At 36.8% G+C, this 26,135-nt stretch overlaps 1 protein-coding gene across 27 annotated transcripts in view; it reads right to left on the bottom strand.

The window, feature by feature from the left end:
- MCTP1 (multiple C2 and transmembrane domain containing 1) overlaps window positions 1-26,135 on the bottom strand; it is a 595,843-nt gene that overhangs the window by 177,829 nt on the left and 391,879 nt on the right. For all 27 annotated transcript variants that reach the window (XM_054684985.2, XM_009448833.5, XM_009448834.5 and 24 more), the window contains 2 exons: window positions 12,719-12,905; window positions 6,965-7,058 (listed from right to left, as the gene is read on the bottom strand). In XM_054684985.2, the coding sequence (XP_054540960.2) occupies window positions 6,965-7,058; window positions 12,719-12,905 (281 nt within the window). The remainder of the gene's footprint in view (window positions 1-6,964; window positions 7,059-12,718; window positions 12,906-26,135) is intronic.

Raw genomic sequence — 26,135 nt, 5'->3', positions numbered from 1 at the left:
AGCATATCTGATGAATCCACTCTCAACATTTCACCTTTATTCAATGTAACAGAATTGATGTATGTATAATTTACTCTCGTGGAGTTTAAACTCAACTCAAATCCTAAAGTCTTTTCTTTATTTTCTATGGTTAAAGCAAGATATCACAGTTTAGTACCCAGGAAAGACTTTGGATTTACACTTTTTAATGTTCATCTTGTTGAATTAAGCCTATTATTTGTCTGTAGTATAGGATTGTATACATATACTGGTCTCACATAAAATGAATTAAGTAGCCCTCCTAGCAACTTTGATAAGGAAGCAGTCAATTACCTCCTCAAAGTAATTAGTAAACACATTGAACAGCTTAAACCAAGGACAGAGCCCTGTAACCCACTTGGCATCCCCAGTGACATCAATCCTTTAATAATTACTCTTTAGGCTTGACTATTTAATCATTCACGAGTCCAACTATACTATCGTTTAACCCAAGTATCTCTGTAGTAAGTTTTTTTTTTTTCAAAAAATCTAGTTAAATCTAGATCCTATTTGTAGTATTTCCTTAATCCGTTGTTCTAGAAAATACATCACTTATTTGCACAATTATGTTGCAATGTAACAAAATATTTTTTAAAAGTTTAATTTTAAACAATGATTCTAGCATCATGAAGGTATTTCTTCAAGCACTGAGTGAAATCCTAGAGCTAGCCCTCTGAGCCAAATCAGCAATTTGCTATTTCTTTACTCAAAGGATCATTTTGTAATCTTTGTTCTACAGAACCTGATTATTTTATAGTATTTCTCTTTCCCTCATTTCCCATTGATAGTGGGACCACCACTTTCTCAGCCCATAGTCCTTCACCTCTAGTGCATATCAAACCCAATTATTAATCTCTTTTGTCATCCCACCTATTCTTCCAGGGCAGTATCTTCTAACCATGTGACCTGCATATGAATCACACATGATTTCTGTAATTCTCTTTAAAACACTGTCTCAGATTCAGGCCTCATCAGCCCTTGTGCTAAATTATCATTTTCATTCCTCTTTTTGGAGATATTTGATAACAACTCTTTGGTTTTAGAAGAACACTTTTTCTATAATTAGAATTTGGCTAGGTTTTAAAAATGCAATTACTAAAGAAAGTAAGTTTTATTTGTATGTAAGATGTGGTGACATAAAAGAAGGAAGAACAGTGATTTGCTTTCTTTCCCTGTGATATTTTTATTTGTTTAGGCTCATTCTTAAGGAAAAGATTTATATAGTATTAATACATTTATCATGTACATGTATATAATATTGTTTTCTAAACCGGGTATATTACCGTGATAAGAATAGCAGGTGTTGTATATTTCTGATGCATTATAAATTGGATAAAATGTCTTCTCATGGTACACTATCTGCTTAAAAGTCTTCTATGAGCATAATTATTAAAAAGCAAATGGAACATTAGCTTATATAATGGGAATAAAGCATACTTTCCTTGAGGAATGTCCTATATATTCTGTGTTAAAGCTTAGGATTTTTGTTTCAAGCAATATAATTTTCAGATGTTAAGATAGTAAAGTTAAGAAACTATGACTATTTGCACATCCTCTCTTTTATTTGGTAGATTATTTTATCCCTGATAATATACCAAGATGAAGGACTTCCACTACATTTTATACAGTTCTTTGAATGAAATTACGTAGAACTTAAAGGATTTATATTTTATCTTCTTCCAACATAAATTTTAAAGAATGATGGTAATATCTAAGGCTGCATTTATCAGACATCGTTGATTTTATTAAATATGATGATGACAATTAAAGGCACATGCTGTTAATTCAAACTGCTACAATCCTATTTTAAAAAGCAACTTAGCAACTTCTTCCAATTGAGCAATTGTTTTCTACAGGGCACTTGAAGTAACAATTGCATATGTCTTAAGCTATTTGCTAGCGTAACCCACCAAAAGTTAATTTTTTTAAAAGGACAATATCTTGTCTATGTCATGTATATGTGCTTGGTATTTCTCCAACTGTATATAAAACTTTCAAAGATCAGACTTGCCTTTTTCTGTACAGCTGCCTTTTCATTTTCTTTCTCTGAATAGACCCATAATGTTCAGGGAAAATATCAAGAATAATAAATCCAAATCTTTGTATAAAATATACCTTCATGACACACTCAAGCTGGAAATCACAGGAACCAATAAAAATGCAGGCAGCCTCCTGATAATGAGGTCAGAAATACAAATAAATTTACTTTTAATGAAGACTGGAGGCACGGGTAATCAAAGTGTTAAAATTCATTTCATGCATATCTCATTTGCTTCTTAGCTGATATTTACCACGCAATTCTGTGAGAAAGTAGAGGCCTAAGATGCTCCAGATAAATGGCTCAATTAATTGTACAGAGGTAGACCTCTTTGAGCTGAGCCAGAGCTGTGAGCTCTTTATTAAAAGCACTATTCTGTAGCCCATAACCTTGTTCCTTGACTCCTCTCTGGTTTCCAATTTAAACAAGTCCCCATGCGGCCTGCTCTAAAGGGCTTTGTCTCCCTGTCATTGTTAAGAGAGCTGAGGCATCCTGGAAGTGTGAAATCAGACCTCATGAGTTGAACGGTTCCCCAGGGAACGCCGGACTGCGCAGAAGGTCAAAGTCATGGGCCGGACCATCTAAAAGTGTCTGATCGCCGGTCTGTGACACAGCAAGTTGGGGGTGGGGGCTGGGGGGGCGGGAGCTAGACTGAAGAGGACTGAAATTGAACACATCTTAATTAAAGCCCACAGACAGCAAAACAAAATGTTTTCTAGGCAGCCTGTCAAATGGGGCTTAAATTTAGCTCTGCTAATGAATCTGAGCTGCTAACTGTTATTTCTTAAGATAATAAGACTCTCACGGAAGCTGATAAAAAAACTGTAGCATGTCTTTTTCTGCTGTTTTGTTACTTAAATATTTTCCAACAATGAAGACAGTTTTCCAAAAGAAAAACATGGGAAAAGTCTATGCAAATAAAGGGGTAGTAAACATCTCTCTTAATAACTAGTAGGTTTCCAGACTACGGGGCTGGCAAGTCACAAGTCTTTATGCTTAGCCTTGTTTTAGAAAAAGATACACTTATTTAATGGGACTATTTCAGTGACACATTCTATTAATTGTAAAATTCTCTCTCTCTCCCCCTTTTTCTCTTCCTCTCCCTCTATTGTTTCCTGAAGGAGATGGTGCATTAATTTGAGAGATCAATTCACCTGGGGTGGAGAAGTTTTACATTAGTGTACCTTTCAGTACAGTGAAAAGGTAGGACATCTTTTGAAGGGTTTCACAGTTCTCCCATGTCGCTGTTTCTGAAACTGAGTGGCTGGTCTCCCTGGGGAAGCTACGACCTCTTCCTTAGGAACTCGGAAAAAAAAAACAGAGAGAAAGAGAGAGAGAACCCAGGGGAAAATGAAATGAAGGGGAGGGGCGGAGGAGAAGAACTCTTTTCTCCTTCTCCTCTTAGAACTTGAAAGAACCAACAGGCCAGGTCTAAATACTCTGCAAAGAAAGCCTCACTCAATACAGGAGACTTGGAATGTTCTGTTGAGGCAAAAATTAGGCCCTGCTCAAGGGAAAGAATAATCAGAAGCTAAAAAAGACAAATGATAACATGAACTATTTCCTACCACCCAAAGAAAAAATATTTTCCCGCCACCCACCCCACCCCACCCCACCCCACCCCACCCCACCCCACCCCACCCCGCTGGCCTTTCCTCACAATGTGTAGAGTTTTAAGGAAAACTTGATCTAGCTGCAGAGAGAATGTTCCCCAGTGAACGCGGGGCCAGACAGTCTCTAGGTCTTGCTTTGATGGTGCGGAGAGACATTAACCTTTTCACTGGTTAGTTGAAAGGTAAGTAAGTTGTACAGAGAGGTATTTTTCAGTGACTCAAATTTTTTCCCTTACGAAGAATTTAGCTGACCAACTTTTCAAACCAGAGTGCCACTTTCTCAGGCTGTGAAAAGCTGCCCACAATTTGACTGAAATTTCAATCCACTCTTGTGCCTCGCTCAATGCATGTGTATGTGTGGGAGTTGTAAATTGAGGCCTTAACCACCAGAGTTAATCTCTTTTTTAAATCTGTATTAACCTTAATGATTTGAAGTGCACTGTCCAACACTGGGCTATTGAGACCGAAGAAAAAACTACCCTCGACTATCAACAGTTTATTAGGGGCTTAACTGAAGTGACCTACTGTAGTAGTGTTCAGCTGAACAAGGCTATAGGCTTTTTGTGGAAAGGGAAAGAATTGAGGGTTTCATTAAAAAGTAATTTGTGCTTTATACTCACTCATTCAAAGAGAGTCTCAATTGCCCTTTATTCACACAGAGTTAATACAGTATCACAATGTTTCTCAATGAATGTGTTGTAACAAAAGAAAAATTTTACATTTTGAAAGGGAAAAATTCTTTGTAACTGTAGTAAGATTGATGGCTACTTAAAAGACTATAGAATCTTTCTTTCCTGTGCTCATGTCTAATGATGGAATATTATAATTTAACATTTTTTGCTGAAACAATGGGAGTTTAACTTTATGTTCAGATCATTAAAAATATCTAAAAAATAGAGCCAAGTTGTTCAAATATAAATTTGTCTCATTAGACTTATTTAGAAAAAGTGTTCTGAAATCAACCGTGTATCTTACAGTAACAGGCTCATTTGTACCATGTTAGAAAATATTCTTGCCTTAGCACAGACAGTTACCAGTGATTTAAAATCTCCCCTCTACATCGACAAAATTCCTAAATGGACACTAACTTGAGGATTTGAAGACAGCGCTAGTCAATTGCCTCTTTTCAAACTATTGCCTAATAACTTGTAGAGGCTGACTATTATTATCCACTGAGACGCACATCATATCTTTAAAGTTCTTTGAACAAGTAAAAGAGAAAGGAGACAAAGAACTTACTTGTGTCCCAAATTTAATGACAAAGACAAGGAAGCATCAGGATACATGTGTGCGTGTGTGTGTGTATATATAAAGTATCCTTTCCAAAAGTAAAAATTATTTTTAAAATTGGTAGTATATTCAGACATTTCTGACTCAAATATATAGTCTTCAATTTTTGCCACCATCACAAATGTCATAAAGACCACAGAAGGTCCAAAAGTGAGCAAGGTCAAAGACTGAATTATCTTTTTGCCCCTGAATAGTTCAACATCTCTCTTGTTCAATTCAGAGCACATTAGATTATAAGGTCAGCGTGAAATGGGGAATCATTAGATTTATATCTCTAAAAGTGGAGGAAAAAAATGGAGACTCTGTTATTTAGTATTCCCCAAATTAATGTTCATTTTATCAAATGAAAATTATGTCTCATTGAATCCCCAGGGGAAAGGCTATTGTTATTCACATCAATTTACATAGAACCATTAGGAGAGAAATATCTCTATTTTTTTCCAGCTTTGAGAGAACATGTATTTTAACTTCCACAGTGGCACACAGGCCAACTGGGTTAATCTAGTTTGCATATTCATGAAGTTTGAAAATCAATGACAGCTTCTCTCCAAAGAAGACAAACTTATACAATTCTATCCAATTGTATAATGGGCAGGTATCTAAGCTTTTGAAATAAATGGTACTTGCATTTTTCTAAAAGAAATGATTGTGCCAGATTAATTTGATTATAATCATACTAGAAAGAAATTTCATAAGTAGGAACATGTATATACATTTTACATTAATTGTTTTATACAAGGAGCCAAATTAGCATATATGCAAATATTACAAACTACCCACTCTCCCATTTTCAGGTATGCCTGTTTTGAAAAAATATGTGACAACTGTTATCATCTTCTTGGTTACAAATGAGTTGATAATTACCTTTTTAAAGGAACTGTAAACTAATATTTTAAATTTTCTCACACATGGTCACTTAATAGGCAAATATTAAAATATAAAAATATTGCAGTTTTGGAACAAACATCTGCTATTTTTCATTTGAAGGCATGTTACCTTTTAATTTGTTTTTGATTCTGTTGAATGAATTAAAGAAGTGCACAGTGATTTCAGGTCCTTGGATGGTAGAAGAAGCACATTTCTTCCCTTGAAATAAGTTTGTTACCTCATTAGGATTATCTGGCTGAATGTTCAAAATGGTAAGCATATTTTCAGAATGATAAGTTGATATTTTCTTTCAGAAACAGTGAAATTTGCACAAATTGGTCAAGCCAGTCCTATTTATTGTCTAACTTGAGATGGATAATTTAAGGAACAGTATAAGCATCCCCCAAATCCTTATGAAATTAAATCATAAATGAATGGTCACATTGTTATAAATTCAAAATAATGATTTAATTCTGGAAATTGATGAAATAATTGCCATCAACCTGTTTGTTAATATGTTACAGAAATAGCATTATGCAAATCAGGAAGCTTTAAGAGACAAACTAATGTGGAGATTTGTACAGCCTTGTTTCCTACTTTAAGAAATTTCAAACAATCTAGAGACTTAGTTTAGATCCAAAATTATCTCTGGGATGTGCCAGGGAATTTGGGTGACTAATGAGTTGGATCAGCAACCCAAATATCAAGAGTTGATACCAAGTTATTGAGTATTATGCACCTAAAATTTTCAGTGAAATGTGCAACAGATTTCATGCATGTTTGAATTATAAGTGTTGATGCTATGAGGGAAGCTGATTCTGTAAAGCATTGGTTCAATACCTGGAAATAACAATATCTGGAAGAAGTATTCCTACTACATGGATTAAACTTCGAAGAAGGCAACAATTCAAAAGTCATTTTGCTTTTTAGTGTTTATTTTTAATACATTACCCTGCCTTTAAAAAGCAGAGATACTATAAAAATCAGGGGGTTGGCAAATATTTCTAAGATCATCCCTGAATCTTTAAATTATTTATTTTGATGATCCATCAGGTGAAATGCAAAGTTGAATTATTAAATGGTGTAGACCTTGTGTGCTGCTTGATCTGAGCAATAGGAGAATTGCATCATCTCTTACCAGTGACGTCAGCAGCCATTAACCCTTCCGCTCTGATGACTTTCACCTGGAGAAATCCCACATCTTTCAGGTTGTGAAATATCCTCAATGGGCTCTGAAAGACCCCAACATCAGTATTAGAAAAGGGAGGTCCCAAGGAGTCTTAAAGAGTGTGCTGAGAAAGCATTACATTTTTTAGTTTATCTTCAGACTCTGGGGGTAAGAAGATCAACATTAAACTAATTAATTTTTTTTTTACTATTTTCCTCTTGGTGAGTTTTGGAAATTGCACATGCTAGCTGAGGATTAAATTACCTAAAGATTGTTTTCTCGTATTTATTTCAAAAGACTTATGCAATTCTACATAAGAACTTAAGTAGTTTTACATAAGTAAAATACATACAGTATCTTTTAAAATAAATCAAATTGATGACTAAAAATAAATTCAGGCCGGGAGCGGTGGCTCACACCTGTAATCCCAGCACTTTGGGAAGCTGAGATGGGTGGATCACAAGGTCAAGAGTTCAAGACCAGCTTGGCCAAGATGGTGAAACCCCATCTCTACCAAAAATACAAAAAAAATTAGCCAGGCGTGGTGGGAGGCACCTGTAATCCCAGCTACTCGGGAGGCTGAGGCAGAGAATCGCTTGAACCCGGGAGGCAGAGGTTGCAGTGAGCCAAGATCGCGCCACTGCACTCCAGCCTGGGTGACAGGGCAAGACTTCAACTCAAAAAAATAAATTCAAAATAGTGAGTAATTTTTCTTAAATTTATAGTTTTATTTGCCATTTTAGTATGTATAGAATGGAAACGTTGATGCTGCATAAGGGGTTCAAAGGGTCATTTGTGTTTCTTCAGTATAAATTACCCTTCCACCCTCATGAATGTACACCACACACACACACACACACACACACACACACCCCTCTATGTGGATAATTGTTGCTATATAAGTAGATTTTCTGAAAGAATAAAAAAAAAACACATTTACTCCCATAAATAATTATCAATAAATGTTGAACAATAAATTATGAAATAGATATGTCTGCTTCCTTTTTCAATCTCCTCTAGCCAGCAAACCACTCCAAGAAATATTTTCATCTGTAGATCTAATGGTTTGGAGATTAGTGGCTTTTTTAAAATATATTTTTATTTTTATATTTTTAGAAACAGGGTCTAACTCAGGTTGGAGTGCAGTAGCATGATAATAGCTCACTGTAACTTCCAAATCCTGGGCTCAAGCATTCCTTCCACCTCAGCCTCCTGAGTGGCTAGAACTACCGGCATGTGCAACCATACTTGGTTAATTTAAAAAAAAAATTAAAATTCTGTAGAAAAATGTCCTGTTATGTTACCCAGGATAGTCTCTGATTCCTGGCCTCAAGTGATCCTCCAGCCTTGGCTCCCAAAGTGTTGGGATTACAGGCATGAACCACCACTCTCAGCCTAATTATCAATATTAAATCTCACATTGTTGGATATATAACACTCTTCAGACTTTGGGGATAAGAAGATCAACATTAAACTATTTTTTTCTACTATTTTCCTCTTGGTGAGTTTTGGAAATTGCATGGGTTAGATGAGGATTAAATTACCTAGAGACTATTTTCTAGTATTTATTTCAAAAGACTACTGTAGTTCTACATAAGTAAAAGACATACACAATCTTTTACAGTCAATCAAATTGATGACTAAAAATAAATTCAAAAGTGGAAATTTTTCTTAAATTTACAGTTTTATTTGCTACTTTAGTATGCACAGAAGTATTGAAACTTCAATAGAAAAAACAGATCCAAATGATAAAATCTATTTCACTTCATAAATTAATAATGATGGTGTTTTATAAGTGTAGCACTTGAAGGAATTAAAAGAGGGAAACCAATACAATAATTCAGAAGTCTAATTAATGGGCACAAATACTTTGAGAGTAAAATGAACCAACAGAATGCTAATATGCATTTGTTTATTTACACTTCATAGCATTTTTCTTATGACACGATCAGCACTTCTACTCTGTAAATCAAAGGTACTTCTTTTTCATAATTTATAAAATGTTTCATAACCAGAGAACGTAACATACTTTTGCATAATAAAGTTATCTATTAAAATGTTACTAGAGTAAAAAGCATTCCCATCATCATATTAATAATGTGAGAATACTGACAAGCAAAAGCTTACTGCAATATGAACTTTATCAGTCCCGTATGACCAGTTATTGTTTACACTGAAACTATGACCTTCGTATATTGAGAGGAGGAAATGCGGATATATGAGTAATCTCCTAGCCTAACTTTTATATTTATAAGAGTGTTTAGCATGAGGATTAACTGTTAATCTTTTATTGCTTTTAAACAGTTGTTTATCACCAAAAATCTATTTAAAATACCCAGGTGACAAGGTTCAGTAAAAATGCACTTCTCTCTCCATTTACATTCCTGTAAATGAAGGGTTTCACTGTGGGGGCGTTAGACAGCAGAATATAATTCAGAGGTTTGTAGGCATGTTGTATTCCTACAGTAACAGCAAGTTTGGAAAGTTTCTTATCTCAGAGCTTACACAATGTTGTAAATCAGGTAAGTCTTCGACCCTAATGATGGGGAATCGTTTTATCAAAAAAAGGTTTCTGTGCCTTAATTTTCAGAGGCAATTTAAATCAAGTTCTATTTTGACTAAAACGAATATAATCAGTCCTTATGTCTGAGAATCCTTTCACATTGGTAGCCTCATTCCACAGACATATTGTCTTCAGGTGCTTCGGCTCTGATCCTCTGCTTCCCATTTGGAGTGGTAATTATTGTTTGAAGGTTTCATTTCCCCAAGTCAGCTGACACTCCATAATTTATTGCAAATTTCAATGGTTTAGGCCAGTGACACATCGATTATAATAAGAAGTAAAAATAAATAAATAAATAAATATATTGGTTTAAAAATATAACTTCATCAGGAGGTATTCATCAAGAGGTATTCCTGCCTTGCTATTTACGGTTATTTTAGAAGGCCTAAAAACCCGGATGGCTTCTGAAGCCAGAAATTTCCATAGCAGAGGAATCTATGATTTGCTGTGAATCCTTTCAGCCCTCAATAGATGGGAAAAGATTGAAATGCTCTGGAGAGGAGTCCTCTTTATTTTTTTAATGAAAGGCTGTATAATATATTTTCTCTATGGCTGCAGCAGCTGTCAGGGAGAGCATCTCAGTTCAGCTCTATTACGGGAGAGGCAATACCCCATCCTATGGCATCGAGATGCTCTGAGGGGCCAGAGCTGATTGACAGCTTGTCACCGTGACGTCTTATTCCATCTCTGTTATGGAGAAAATTAATGTCACACCACCAGCCTTATGACTCGCTGTCATCTTAGAACCGCTCACCTTTTATCAATGCTCTAAATAACATTTCAAGCCCATCGTCTCACGGTGGACAATCCGGTCAAGGGACATTAAATCAGATGACTGTGAAATGTCATAATAAAAATGGAATGCTAACAACTTCTTCTCTAAACTAGCTCCTCTGGTTTTTAAACTGTGACAAGGGGGAGCAAGGGTTCAGCATACCCGTTCTGAAAAGGTCATACAATTGCTCTTGGTCTACTACCCATTACTACCCGCCCTCTATTGACCTTCCCTCATTTCCTCCCCCTAAAAGAGGAAAAAAAGAAAAATGGAATTAGCCATCTTCTCAGAATGTGGTGATCAAAAAATGGCTCACAGAGCGATGTTTGTTTAATTTGTGGGGCTTCAATCCTTAGCAATGAACAGCTAAACAACAGCAATGGAGGGCTTTTTTTAGGGCTGTTTCATATCAGAGTGGGGGCAATTCATTTGCTTCCCTGACAGTGACCAATGTCAAATTCCTAAATTTGACCTCAACTTTTAAAAATACACATGTTCTTGCAGGAAAATATAGAAATAATTCTCCAAACAACCTCCATTATATGTTTCTCCAAAACAAATGATATTTCAGAAATGATATGGCATTCATTCATTCATTGCATGAACCTTATAATAAAAAGGAAACACACTGAAATCCTAATCCATAGGTCTTTGTCCTTTTATGGATATGAGTAAATATAACAGATGTGCTATGTTGCATATAGTGGTTTCGTAGCAGGTATGTCTCTAGAGGGAGGTATAGGCCTCTGCCTGAAATTCAAGGCTGAAAAAAAGTATATTTAAACATAGTTCATTTTTGAATATATTGAGCAGAATACAATCTGAGAATTAAGTCAAACATCCGCATAATATTTTACATTTTATTGAAAAAAGACATGGAAACAAATATTCAAATTCTGAATGGAAATGGCCAATTGCCATTCAGCCATCCAGCAAAAAGAAAAAAAATTAATAATAGGTGGATTACTTCTAATTACTTAGGCAGCAGTATCCCTTAATATATGGGATAATATCAAAATATTAATCCATCAACTATAGTATAATGCCTAGAAGAATTTTTATATTAATATACTGATTAATTCCATTAAAATTGTTGTAATTCATGAGGCTCACTTCTGGTAACAGAAGAATATGTTTTGGTGGATACCACAGTGTAAAATAATCTTCATAACTGCAATTATATATTAGAAGATGTCACACAATATCTTAGGCTCTTAGGTGGTTTAAAAATATATACTATTTAGCCTTGCTAAGTCACCTCTATTAAACTGTTTATGATAACACCATTGGTGGATGAGTTGTACAAGCATTAGCAGACAGCTGATTCAGTGGAGATAGCCAGAATAAATTTGCTGAAGCGCACATCCTGCTAATCTGTTTGAAGAATATTGTAGAGCATTAGTACCAGCACTTCATGTTATCTGCACAGCCTGATAAGGTACATCTTTATTAAATTCAGTTATTGAAAGGATGTCAGTCAGCAAATAGGAATATTTTAAAGTCTAAAAAAAAAGTGGTTCTTTGTTAGAGCTTGGTTTCATGGCTGAGTGTCTAGAGGAGCCTTCTAAACACCTGGCGGCACTGTACAATACAAGCTTTGTCATTTTAAGTGGAAAAGCTTTTTTCCCAGCTTCATGGGTACTAAGGCATTTACTTTTTCAAACCTTCATTGAGAGAGAATGGTGGAGTAAGAGCTCCCCTCTCTGTTGATTCAAGAAAACTACATGGTGGGAAATGTCCAGCGGGAGGATGCTGGGAAATAGTAAGATTTGGTTGTGAATATTTCAGTTTGGTAAAATTTGACGAGGGTAGTCATTTTAGTGATTCACTATTCCATACTATCGTTCCACATTCGATCAAAAAGCAGAAGACTTCCTTTAATTCTATTTCACATTCAATTAAAAAAATTAAAGGAATGAAGTGAGGCTTTCCTGAGCAGCTGAAAATAAAAATCATTCCTGTGGATACTCTTTAGTTACCAGCGTACTAATTAATGTAAGTACCATTAACTCCATCTCAAACTTGGAAAGACAAATAAATTTTAATTGCAGCTACAAAGAATCAATAAATTAATTTTAAAGTCACATTGTATAAACCTGGCCTTCCTACATGGGTAGCATCCCTGCATGATAAAATCACTGAGTAGAATCTCAGAATCCAGAATTTGCTCTGGAAGAGAATCTAGAGAAGATCAAGTCTCTAGACATGGGTGGGTAATGCAAATACTTCGGCAAAGGTCTGTGTGGCATTTGTTTTCACTCAGCTTTTTACTTGTGCCAATTCTTCCACCAGACAACTTCTCAGAAGTACTTCTGTCCCTCCAGGTAAATTGTTTACAACCTGATCTAGTCACGTGTCTCTGGAAGGAGGAGGGTTACATACGTACATATCTCTTTAATATCTCCTCTCGTTCCTTCTGGTCCTCCAGGGAGTTGACAGACAGGTCAGAGATGCTGACTGTGGCTGATGCTGTCAGAGTGACCAGCAGCACCAGGTGTCCCTCACCCTCTTCCAGCTGCAACTCCAGCTTGTGCGTCTGTTCCCTACTGAGGGCTGACAGGTCGACCTGGCACCTAGAGACAAATGTTTTGAATCAGCAAGTGGCTTTTTTTTTTTTTTTTGCCATATCAAACAGCTGTTCAGAGTTCTATGAAACATAAATCAATAGAAATATTATTTGGACCATTGGAAGAATACATCTTTCAAGTCAGCTGACTTTCTTCACAAAATTCAGACCCTGATTATCGTAGGGTCTGTAACTGTTTATTTCCTGTAAGATACAAAAAATATGCTAATCTGAAATTCTATTATTACCCACTGTCACGGTATTCATAAAGTGGTAAGGACTTCCTATCTCTAGGTGGCCTAAGGAATTAGGTCACTGGGGCTTTGCTTATAGAAAAAATGATGTGTGCTATCTAGAGAGACCAACTACCAAAATTCTGAATTTTTGTGTTACCTTTAAAAAATGGATGTTTTCCCCTCATTCGTAAATGTTATTAAGCAGTGAATAGAATATGTACCATTGTGATGCCATACGTTTTACATTTTTTAAAACCATGCCAATATATTCATAGTACTCTGTATAAACTGAAATAAAAACATATAAATTTCCTGAAAACATAATAGCTCAAGTGTTAGGCACCTGAGTTGTGCTAAGAGGGGATTTCTAACGTGGCAGTGCCTGCTCTGTATGCCACTCTCTCAGAGCTAATACCCTGAAAACGCTTTTCATAAAAATGTCAATTGATTTTGAAGAGAAAGGTAATATGGTGACCACAAGGCTAATAAATGGAGAGAAAGGTGGCAGGCATGAGTGAAAGGCATTTAAAATAGGAAATAGCCAATTATAAGAATAAATGTGGTAACCTACCATAAACTGTGTGGTCAGAGACAGATTAAATTCTTGCTCTTTCTTATTCCTCACTCTATTTGGTATTTACGGTTTTGCTTTTAAACTAAACTCCTATGGACAGTGTTTCAAAGCTTGTAGTTGAGTTCAAACATCTCTTTAGCAAGAGTGATTGCAGATATTGAACTGAAGTCCAATATTTCAATAGGCCTTTTATTTTTGCCTACTGGTTAATATGAGGGATGTCTGGGACTAGACACGAATGGGAGGAAGAGGAATATTGATGTAAGAAAGGAAAACAATAAGCAATGCCCTGGTCAGTAGCAGAAAGTCCGTGTGTACTAAATGCTAACTACTGAGAAATTGAGAGATTAGAGTCTGTACAAGTCTGGAAAACATCTTCCTGAAGTTAGAATGTATGTCAAATAACTGCATTCCAAGGTACTCTCATGCTGTCTCCTCAAACTCTGAAGGGTGAAAACACATATCACATCCCTTATCTCATATTTTAATTTTAATTGGAATTAAGTTCTTATCAATAATACCTGGAACAAACTGAGGTTAAAAATTTTCACAGTGGAAAACAACCATTCAAACATATTCTCTAATGAAAAAAAAGGTATTATCTTTAGAGATCTTTCCAGCACCTGACACACTGCTGGGCCCATAGTTTGTTGAAAGCAAATAACTCTGGCTTGGATAGGGAGTATAATACTAGAGAATTGATGAGAGACTGTAATTCAGACAATATTTTTGGTTGGATACAGTTGGAACCAAGAAAAGTCTTTCACTCACTTTGTTTTTTCTTTTTTTTCCCACTCACTTTGATCATGCATTTCCTGGTCCCTTCCTTTTTTATATAATGCTGCAGCACTAAAACGCATTGATGTCTTCTGAAGGATTTTCTTCTATGCCCATTACCACTTTGTACTGATCATATAGATGCTGGTTTCTCTTAATTTATATTAGTCATTGCATTTAATGCTTTACAGGTGGGGAAACTGCTCTCAAGATTATATAAATTAGGCTTTGCAAGCTGGCAATTTTCAGATGGAATCTGATTCACAGATTTGTTGTTTTGCTTGTGCTAAAAAAGTTTTGAATATAAATATTTTTAAATACAGGGTAAATGTCCTCTGAATTAGTTACTCTTCCCCATACTGGCCTATTTCACTTAATTACACTACCTTGCTCTAGTAGGTAGAAGGATTTGTGATTCTTGCAGTCTTCTTAATTTACCAATGAGAAAACTGAGGGCCAGGGAGGGTACATGACGGAGGGGAGACATACAGTTAGTTATTAGCGGAGCCCACCTGAACCTGGGACTCTGGAATCCAGGATCTAGGCTTTTCTCCACCACTCTATCTTTAAGTAACCATGCATCCCAGGAAGAAGCACTGTTAGCAGTGCTTCTCAAACTGGGTAATATCTGGGCTTTTTTTTTAATTTTAATTTTTTCGAGACCAGGTCTTACTCTGTTGCCTAGGCTGGAGTGCGATCATGATCATGGCTCACTGCAGCATTGACCTCACAAGCTTGGGTGATTCTTCCCACTTCAGCCTCCAGGTAGCTGGGACTACAGGTGCGTGCCACCAGGCCTGGCTAATTTTTTTTTTTTTTTTTTGTATTTTTTGTAGAGATGGGGTTTTGTCATGTTGCCCAGGCTGCTCTTGAACTCCTGGGCTCAAGCAATCCACCTGGCTCAGCATTCTAAAGTGCTGAACAAGCCACCACACCCAGCCCTGGACTTTTTGAGACAGAGTCTCATACTGTCGCCCAGGCTGGAGTGCAGTGGCACGATCTCAACTCACTGTAACCTCTGTCTCCTGGGTTCAAGCAATTCTCGTGCCTCAGCCTCCCAAATAACTGGGATTACAGGTGCCCACCACCCTGCTCAGTGGATTTTTTTTTCCGTATTTTTAGTAGAGATAGGGTTTCACCATGTTGACCACGCTAGGCTCAAACTCCTGACCTCAAATGATCCGCCCACCTTGGCCTCCCAAAGTGCTGGGATTACAGGCATGAGCCACTGCACCCAGCCGACTTTTTCCCCCAAACTTTTATTTTAGGTTTTGGTGGGCACAGGTGCAGGTTTGTAATATACATAAACTCTCCTGTCACAGGGTCTTGTTGTACAGATTATTTTGTAACCCAGGTGCTAAGCCTAGTACTCAATAGTTACTTTTTCTGATCTTCTCCCTCCTCCCAAACTCTGCCCTCAAGGAGGCCCCAGTGTCGTTCCCCTCTTTGTGCCTGGACTTATTTTTAACAGAAAGAATTATCTCAGTTTCCAAGTATGAAAATATGTTATTTTTATGCTTTAAAAATATATATAAACCAGAGAAGAAGGCTGTAAGTTATTGTTCTTATAAGATGATTAAGAAAAATTTATACATTGAATTTTGAAACTATGAAACTAATAAATTTAAATTAACAATATAAATGTATAGGGAATATTATGCTTTTCTGTAACAACTAAAATTTCAGTATTGGGTGTACTCATAGAAATAGTTTATCTCAGGTCCTGTGCTATATTCAGTGTTTCAGAATTTTGACTTTAATAATTCCAATGTAGAGAATGCTCATTTTTGTAAATATATCAGCCAAGAGAGTATTTAATGACTTCAAGGTTCTTTGTGCTAGTTAAGGTTATTTGGATCTCTTATTTATCTAAATATTCTACTCGAGAGTAAGATGCCATTTTAAATGAAGTGTCACCTGTAACTAAGCAAAGTTTTCTTGTTGGCTTGAGGATAAACTTAAAGCTTTACTGATGGGTATCAAATCATATTGTTGCTGGAGTTGGCTGAGGAAAAAGCATTTGCTACCCCCTCATAACTTTTGAACAAATATGTTCAAGGATGGAACTCTTCCAACATAGTCTAGTGCAATGTGAATACAGTACTAATTGCTATGGGGTAGATTCTTCTATATTTGGCTCACCTGTACTGTTATGTCCTGAACAAAGGGAGGTTTCACTACTGTTTGAATATAGAAGTAAGAAGTGGTCATCCAGGTGGTTCAGGATAGGTATACAGTAATGGTTTTATATTGTTACCAAGATAAAAACGCAAAATTTAAAAAGCATCAAAACAAATTTATGAATTCCAAAAATATGTTCACAGATACATACACAGAGAAAAGTCCCGGGTTTGGGAGTCAGATTCCCTTGGTTCTAGACCTCAGTCTTACATTAATTAGTCATGTGACCTCTTTCAAGATAACTTATCCTCTTGGATTTCAGTTTTCTCATCTGCAGATGAACTTTAAATTCTCAAACCCTCAAATTCCACAATTTGTTGTAACTGTATGTTTACATTTGCTGCATCTTCCTTTCTTTGCAATTCCACAAATCAAAAAGCTAAGAGAACAAAATTATCTTATAGGCAATGAAATAGTATTCCTCAGATGTATTGCTAAAAAAACTTGAATGTTGGTGTAAGAAGGCATCTCATCTCATCTGATTTCAAATTGTATTGCAAAGAGCAGTAGGGTGTGCCACTATGGGTGGCAGTGTGAGAAAAAGGGATATAGACTGACTATCCTCTTTGGTTCACAGAGCAGCTCTCCTGACATCTGTTTTATACTGATGGTTCTATATGTGTGGTTTGAAAACTTACCTGACACAGCTTATATAGCTCCCTAGGCTCTCCTGGAGCCATGGTCTCCTGAGTCCTCAGCTGTTCGCTTTGCCTCAGCTGCTCCTTTGGCTATGCCTCCCCAAAGGGCTGCTCTTCATCCCAAACCCATGACCAACTGACTGTGCTTGGGTCCTCATGAGTCTCCCACCTAGGGCTGGCTGATCTTTCACTGTCCCAAATGAGCTAGGCACTCCCCATTTCTGCCAAGGTGCATCCAGGCCTAGCCGCCATATACTTTTGAGTTTCTGGCTTCTAAAGCCACTTCTGCACTTCGATAGGAAGCCACACTGTGAAGATTGTATCTGGCTCCCAGATCAACTGCCAAGGAAGCTGCATGAAACAACGCAGAAGTTATCTCCTTGTAGGGTGAACTGTGATCAATGTAATAGGAGATGGGAAGACAATGTCCCACACCTCTTCCCTTTCACAAACTGTTACAAAACATAATTCTCCATATGGCCTGGCACATGTGGCCATATGGATGCACCTGCTAAGCAACCAGCTATATCTCTGAAATACCAGAAACAGTGACCAACCCATGAATATATTTCCTTGCATTTCTTCCTAGTATTCCCTGCCTCATGTTCTTTCCTTCTCACTCTCACTGTCTGGGATGGTACCTCCTAATAAAGCACCAGCACTCAATCATTGCCTCATGCTCCATTTTTCTTGAGAAACTGGCTTAAGGCAAAAACCATTGCTACAGTCCAACCCTCTCTGTATGGATGTCTACAACACAAACTTGACCATGTCCCTCCCTGGCTTTGCACTATTTACGAGATATCCTTAGCTAGTCAACAGTACCCTCCAGGACTTACCATCAGCTTATGTGTCACTTGCTGATGCATTCTCACTTACAACTTATCATTCCAGAAGCCTTATAATCCTCCCAACATCCATGCTAGAACGCACCTGTTTCTTTATGTTTGGACAAGGCATGCCCTCAGCCTGAGATGATGTATCTCATTTTTGCATGGCTAATTTTTACCAATTCTCATTGAAATAACTTGCAGCTGTCTTTCTCAATATCCTGAAATGCCTCAAGGGCAGGAACAATATCTTATTCTCAGCACGTGGCACACCAACTGGAACATAGCTGGTGTACTGTAAGTATTAAAGTACTATGGACAAGGAAATGGAGGCTCAATAATTTATCCTTGGTGACAATGCTTGACAGTGGCAGAGCCAGCGCTAGTGTGTAATGTGCTCATTCTACCACTTCTGTATTGTCTCCTAGAAAGTGGTTTGACTTCTCCCCAATACTCATTTCACTCACTCATTAATTCATTCATTCATTAACTATTTATTTAGTGCTTATGTCTCAGGTCCTTTTAGATTTGGAGATTCAGCCCCTTCTAAACCTTCAGGTTTCTCAGATCCTTACTTCAGAATGAGCACAGATTCTGTGTTACTTTGAAGAAAGTTATTTGGCATCAGAGTCCATGGCTGGGGGTTCAGAAAACAGAAATTTTAATAAATCCTGATTATTCATTAGTATTGTGATATTAAGAAAGTCACTTAAACTCTTTGTACTTCAGCTTTCCTCATTTATTGAATGGAAGTTAAAAAAAAATGCCTTCTCTTTGCAGAGAATTGTAAGAACACAGGAATCATGGATGAAAAAGTACTTTGAAAAGTTGAAAGTGCTATGCAAATGTATTATCTAGTTATACTATCACATTTGCCTTAATTTGATATTTGAAAATTCAAGTGATCTGCATCAAATTCAACTCATCAATTAATGAATCAACAGAATAACAAGAACAGACTCAAATCTAAAACAGATTTTTGTATTAGTCTGTTCTGACGCTGCTAATACAGACATACCCAACACTGGGTAATTTATAAAGGAAACAGGTTTAATTGACTCACAGTTCCACATGGCTGGGGAGGCCTCACAATCATGGCAGAAGGCGAATGAGGAGCAAAGTTATGCCTTCTAAGGTGGCAGGCAAGAGGGCATGTTCGGGGGAACTCCCCTTTATAAAACCATCAGATCTCATGAGTCTAATTCACTATCACAAGCACACCATGGGAAAGACCCACCCCATGATTCAATTACCTTCCACCCAGGTCCCTCCCACACAATGGAAATTATGGGAACTACAGTTCAATATGAGATTTGGGTGGGGACACAGAGACAAACCAAATCAATTTTAGAGTTACTTTCCCTCATTCTACAAATGCTTCCTAGTATTCCCTGACTCATGCTCTTTCTCTCTCACTCCCACTGTCTGGGATGGTACCTCAGAGAGTGAGAAAAATAAGACTTAGAAAAATTAAGTGATGGTAAGAACTTGAACCATGTTTCCTGACTTCCATATCAGAGCTTGAAGTTCTCTGCATTAAAAAAAAAACTATATACATTTGAACTATTTAATCATGTGAAAGGAATATTCATCATCTTTATGGGGTGATGTTATCCTCTAAAAGTTCAAGGAGAAAAATCTCAGTGTTCTGATCACCGTTTTTCTCCCCTGCCTTTCCATCTGCTGTCTCTGAACCAGTGACCCATAACATTCCTTTCCAGATGAAACAGTCTTGTGATTAGCACCCTGGGTGTGTTCGTATGAGTCCCGTGGGGTATAGAAAGTACATGTTAGAACTGTTTGCAATTATTTTTTAACGTAAAAATAAGACAGAAATGAAGCCTCATCAGTCTCTAATACATGAACACAGGTGGCTCATACATCACATAGGCCTCAAGTATTTTGAGGGAGGCATAGGAGCTTCATGGCTAACACGAAGGGGTCAACAGTGGCACCCTTTGGGGCTCACTCGCCTTTCCTGAATTGCAGTTCATACATGCCCTATTAAGTGGATTTAGAGATTATATAATCTAATTTTTAACTAAACGAATCCTCACAAAATGGACGATTGGCTTTAAAAGATCCCACCAAAGGAACTGTGGATAGAAGATAACACTAATTGAACAAGCACAAGTGAACAGCAATGATAAACAAGAATCTGCCGAGCCGACACTTCTACCCTACTTGAGCTCTATGTCAGCCACGTTATAGCTCACAAAGCAGTGGTACTAGAATCAGATCCGGCAAGAGATCTGCCAAAACAATCCAAAATTATCAAGAGGAAATTTATATCTGCTCTCTTTAATATATACTTCTAAGTATATATTATGCCTTAAAGTACTAACTAATGAGATTTTGAAGCCATCATGATTGGCAGAACATTGAAACATAAAACACTCAGAATGGGAAGACATGCCTCTATGAGAGGGGAATTTTAAAAAGCACAATTTTACATAATTTTTAGCAAATTGAATAATACATGTATGAAGCTTTTTGAGATTTCTTAATATATGAGAAGTACTTTACATTTGCATAATATAACATTTTATATTATAAATTAATATAATATATGACTCTTTGAAATGTTTGCATTAAAAAGATTCAATATGTAGCTGCTGAAGTGTTTTCAAGTTCCATGACTATGCAGAAGTTTTTACTCTATCTCTGACATCACAAAATGCTAAATGCTGTTATTGCCTTTCTGTTGTTAGAAGTTGTCACTGTTCAACTCTCTCTGGGGAGATTGCTTTACCTGGGTATACTTCTGCAAACTTCTATAATTCCCTATTCATTGACTTGAAGGTAAACTACACACTATACATACAGCAGTGTATGGTAACTGTCTTTGAGAACTTTGCCAATTATTTAAAAAATATTACAATGAGTACAGCCTTTCTGAGAAAATCTTCAGAAGAACAAATAGTAACTCATGAAAGAAAAGGGATTAAAATCCTAATATATTTTGTTTAGGTTGAGTTTATGAAAAACCAAGACGAAAATCAATGACAAACTCCATTCTTTATTTAAATATTGCCTATCTCCCTAATGAACTATTTCACTCAATCATTAGTAAAAAAAAATAGTAAAATACAATGATTTTTTTAAAACTCTCTTCAGTTTAGAATTTTCTGACTAGCTGTCCTTGTGCTTTCAGATTAATAATGCAGTAGGATTTCTCCTGCTCTTATTTATGTAGAAAGTAAAGGAAGCATTGTAGTTTTGGTGTCACAGATAAAAAACATTCCAAATCAGAATCTATGGAGTGTCAAATGCTCAAATGCATTGACTTTCAACATTAAGAAAACATTAGTTTGGTTTTTATCCAAAGTCAAAGGCTATTTTCCTCATTTGCCACACGAAACTTGAACACACATTTGTGTTCATCTAAACAGTTCACATTCTCTTCTCCTCAGCATTAGAGAGAGCCATAGATGTATTTTTATGGCTGTAGATTTTGAAAGCATTTGTTCTTCAACCAGAACTTACCAATTCAGAATATATTTTTCTTATCATATACCATTAATAAGAATTTCGTTAAAATTAAGCCCTTGACTCAAGCGTACATTGGTAGCATTTAGTTGTCATGGGTAGCACCAAATGCCTAGGCCCTGAGAACAATGCAACGAAGTCAGTAGCAATTCACCAACCTAAAATATATGTACCCCAAATCAACGCCACTTTAAAGATAAACAAGCATTTTGCACACTAATAAATAATGCTGTAAATCTTGCTATATTGGATTGCAAATAACTCCAACTGAATAAAATTGCATGACACAGGATTTACTTATTCTGCACATTCATAAAAACAACTTGTTCCCTGACAGCACTCATTCTTGGCAATTTACCGCAGCTGTCAGCAGCCAATTTGTTCAGATTACTGCTCTGCATAAAAGTGTAACAATCATGGGATTTATTAGCTGATTATCGTAAAGGGGGCAGTCCGTCTTGCCTGCCAAAATGCAGGTGATCAGAAAGTTAAATAATTACATGCAGATTAACATTATTTCACCTTCACTTGAAATCTGTAGTTCAGTGACAGGTAAAATTTGTTGTTCAAACTTGCAATATGGTGTGCATCACCTAAGTTAGTTTACCGAGTACTTGGCATTTTACTGAGCACTCCATGGCTCCAGGACAACATGCTGAATATAAGAGTGTGATGAAATAAGCATGGACTTTAGATTGATCTGGATTTGAGCCTCAGATCAATCACCCCACTGGCTGAGCAACCTCTTAACTGCCCTCAGCCTCACTATTTGCATCTGCAAAATTGGTATAATATGAACCATCCCTGCTACCCCAGAGTGTAAAGCTAATGTGTATAATAGGGCCCTGCAGGTTGTAAAGCATTATTATTATTGTTTCTTTCCATTTATGGTAAATTTACTTTTGTGTAAAGTTTTACAACCAGACAGCTCCATAGATATCATGATGATGAAAAGTTATAGTAAGTGTCTTGGTAAATGTATAGCCTACTTTTCCCCCAAATATGGCCATTTATTATTACTGAAGTATAAAGATTATTCAGACACTTTTATACTTTAACTAATTCATTCTTCTCTTTTGCATTATATTCAATTATCTTTCCACAGTTACACTGAAACTTTCTTACCTTCAACTAAGTCATGTTGTTCTAATTGCCTTTCCATTAATGCCTGGTGTCAGATCAGCATTTGTCTGACAAAGAGCCATAATTTCCAGTGTTAAATCAAGCTTCAGGGATTTATATTCAAACCCAGGAAACATTTACTGAGTGCTTGGTGCCAGATACTTATTTAGGTATGGAGTATGTTGCAGTGAACAAAACACTCAAAAAATCCCTGCCCTCGTGGAGCTTACATTCTAATGAGGGAAAATAAATGATAACATAAATGAGATGCATAGTTTGCCATATGGTGGTTGCTTTAATGGAGAAAAACAGAGCAGAAAAGAGGAATGGAATGCCAAGAAAAGCAGGTTTAATTTTAAATAGGCTTGGTATGGACGCCTCCCTGATGAGACATTGGTGCACAGATCTAAAGAAGACGAAGAAGCAAGGCAGGTGAGTGGATCCCTGAAGAAAGTTAGATAGAGGGAAAGGTCCTGAGGTGAGAGTGTGTCTGGTATGCCTTGAGGAACAGCAAAGAGGCCAGCTGGCTGAAAGTGAATGAAGGACGGGGATAGGCAGAATAGCAGAAGTTCATAGTAGACAAGCAACAAGGCCAGATTGCGCAAAGTCTTATAGGCCACTGAAGGGACTGTGGCTGTCCCTAGATTATGATGCAAAACAATTAAAGGATTTGGAACAGAGGAGTTAAGTTACTTTATTTTTGTTTTAAAAATATTACTCTGGCTGCTAACTGGAAACAGACTGTTATGGGAGGGGAGGTGTGGAAGGAAGAACAGGAGGCTGTTGCTATTGTCCATATGAAAGCTGATGGTGGCTTTGACCACAATGATAATGATAGAGATGATGAGTGGTCGAGAATCCTCAATATGTTTTGAGGAAAAATTATCAGGTTGCTGATTGATTTGATGAGAGTGAGAGAAAGAAAGGAATCAAACATGGTTCCACGATTTTTGGTGTTAGCAACAAACGAGAAGGCTGAAGGAGGAGCAGATGTGTGGGACTGAAGGTTAGAAGTTTAGCTTTGCACATTCTAAATTGGAGAAATCTATTAGACTTTCAAATAGTGATATCAAGTAGGCAGTGCAATATAGGAATCTGGAATGCAGAGAAGAATTATGGAGTGGAGCTGGACTCTTGTGAATGAATGAAGTCACCATGGGAGCCAGTATAGATGAAGAAGATGCCCAAAGAGTGAGCTCCAAGGCTTTCCAGAACTACAACATGAGGGGATGAGGAAAAACCTGCAAAGGAGACAAGAAAGAGCATGCAGTGAGGTAAGAAAAAAACAAGAAGCATGCGGTGTCCTGGAAGGCAAGTGAAAAATGTGTTTTAAGGTAAGGAAGGGGTCAGCTAAATCCAGTACTGCTGCTGGGTCAGGTTAGACAAAGGTTGAAAACTGGTCATTGAATTGAACAATGTGGTGGGCTTGGGGGACATTGACAGGAGTAGTTTTGGTGGATTGTTGGGGGCAAATGCCTGACTATATTAGTTCAAGTAAGAATGGAAGTGGGGGCTGGGCGCAGTGGCTCACACCTGTTAATCCCAGCACTTTGGGAGGCCGAGGATGGTGGATTGCTTGAGCTCAGGTCTTCAAGAACAGCCTTGGCAGCATGGCAAAACGCTGCCTCTACCAAAAATACAAAAATTAGCCGGGCATGGTGGTGCATGCTTGTGGTCCCAGCTACTCAGGAGGCTGAGGTGGGAGGATCGCTTGAGCCCAGGAGGTGGAGGTTGCAGTGAGCCGAGGTCGCACCACTGCACTCCAGCCTGGGCGACAGATTAAGACCCTGTCTCAAAAACAAAAACAAGCATGGAAGTGGGTAATGTTCAGTACTAAAATAGTTTTAACTCTTTGACACTCCAGATTTGCAAGTGGCTCTTTCATTCATAGCCAGTCTTATTTTTATTAAATATAATGAAACAAACAAACTCTGTTATTGAGTTTGCATTTACAAAATATATTTTAAAAAATCATTATATGTGACCAAAAATGGAAAGTAAAATAGACAATTATAAACCATAGCATAATAAACTAGTCTATATAGATAATGTAATCCATACAAATGTTCTCAAATTTGGGACTCAGTTTAGACAGTACCCTTAAAAAATGTTACTAGCCATTGAAGGAATAGTATTACCCTCCATGGCCAACTTTAAACTTACTCACAAGCCTCCAGCAAATTCCTAGAGTAGTCTCTACTTTCAAAATTAACAGACACAGAATGTTGCAGTGAGAGCTTGCAAAAGAGGACAGATGATTATGATGACAGTTTTATTACTGTTACTTCACCCTGAATACTCAAATTTAATTGGAAAGTAAGTCAATTGTCTTTGAAAGTATTCTAGGAATTAAGTAATTCTATTATAATCTGTATTATCTCCACTGTTTCCATGCAAGCTTCAAATAAATAAAGAAACACAACTTGCCTGATACTTAGGTATAATAACATGTTGCTTTTAAGCGGCAGGATGCTTTTAAAGAGCAATTTAACGAGCGTCAAGTTAGAGACCTGGAGTTTTCAGTGCCATCTGGATATCAAAAAGATTTGAAATGATGATGCATCCTAGTTATTTCCCTTTTCTGCAAAAGGCAACCTTGCTAATTTAGGAGTGTGCAACATGTTTCTATGGTCCATCTTTCAGTATCTCAAAATCTAACACTCATTCCTTTCATTGTGTAAACCAGTATAAACCACTACTCCAGAGCTGTCTTGTCTATACCTGTGCTCATTTCACTTTAAAACTTTTGGGCTTAAATTGCTTTCATAGGCAATTAAGTTTGGTATATGACCGAAAATAGACTTCTCTTTTTCAAGCTTCCACAGATATCTAGAACAATCCCTATGATCTTCTACCCAGCAATTTGTTACTGTTTTCTCAAAAATTAGCCAAAATATGAAAAACCTTTAGAAACAAAGTGAAGTGAGATAGTTAGGTCCACCTTTCTGTCAACCATGTCTGCCCTTGAAGAACTCATAAGGTTATTAAGTGAGGAAAAGAAAATGATCAGTCCCAATTGGCCTGAGAAATTTTCATAGTTTTTAAATTGGAAAATTCTTACCAAAGGAAAAACATATAAAAGAACATCTGTCATTATACAAAAAAAAAAAAAAATAGAGAGAAGAAGGGATATGAAGGAATGTAATGTATACCTAGAAATACAGGAAGCCAGAATATTTACAGCATAATCTCCATTATTTTACCAAGATAAGAAAGTTTGAATACAAAGAAATAAGGTTGAGGTAGCAAGTTACACATGCCCATCATTCTGATTATCTTGTGGTCACCAAATATAACTAATATTATTATAACCAAAGAAAATGAACTAATCATTCGAGGAATAGCTACTTAGCACCTTCTCGAAAGAGCTCATAGCCTATTGAGGGAGAC

This window comes from Pan troglodytes, chromosome 4, assembly GCF_028858775.2.
Source record: "Pan troglodytes isolate AG18354 chromosome 4, NHGRI_mPanTro3-v2.0_pri, whole genome shotgun sequence".
Classification (NCBI taxonomy): domain Eukaryota; kingdom Metazoa; phylum Chordata; class Mammalia; order Primates; family Hominidae; genus Pan; species Pan troglodytes.
This window is presented reverse-complemented; position numbering and strand designations above follow the sequence as displayed.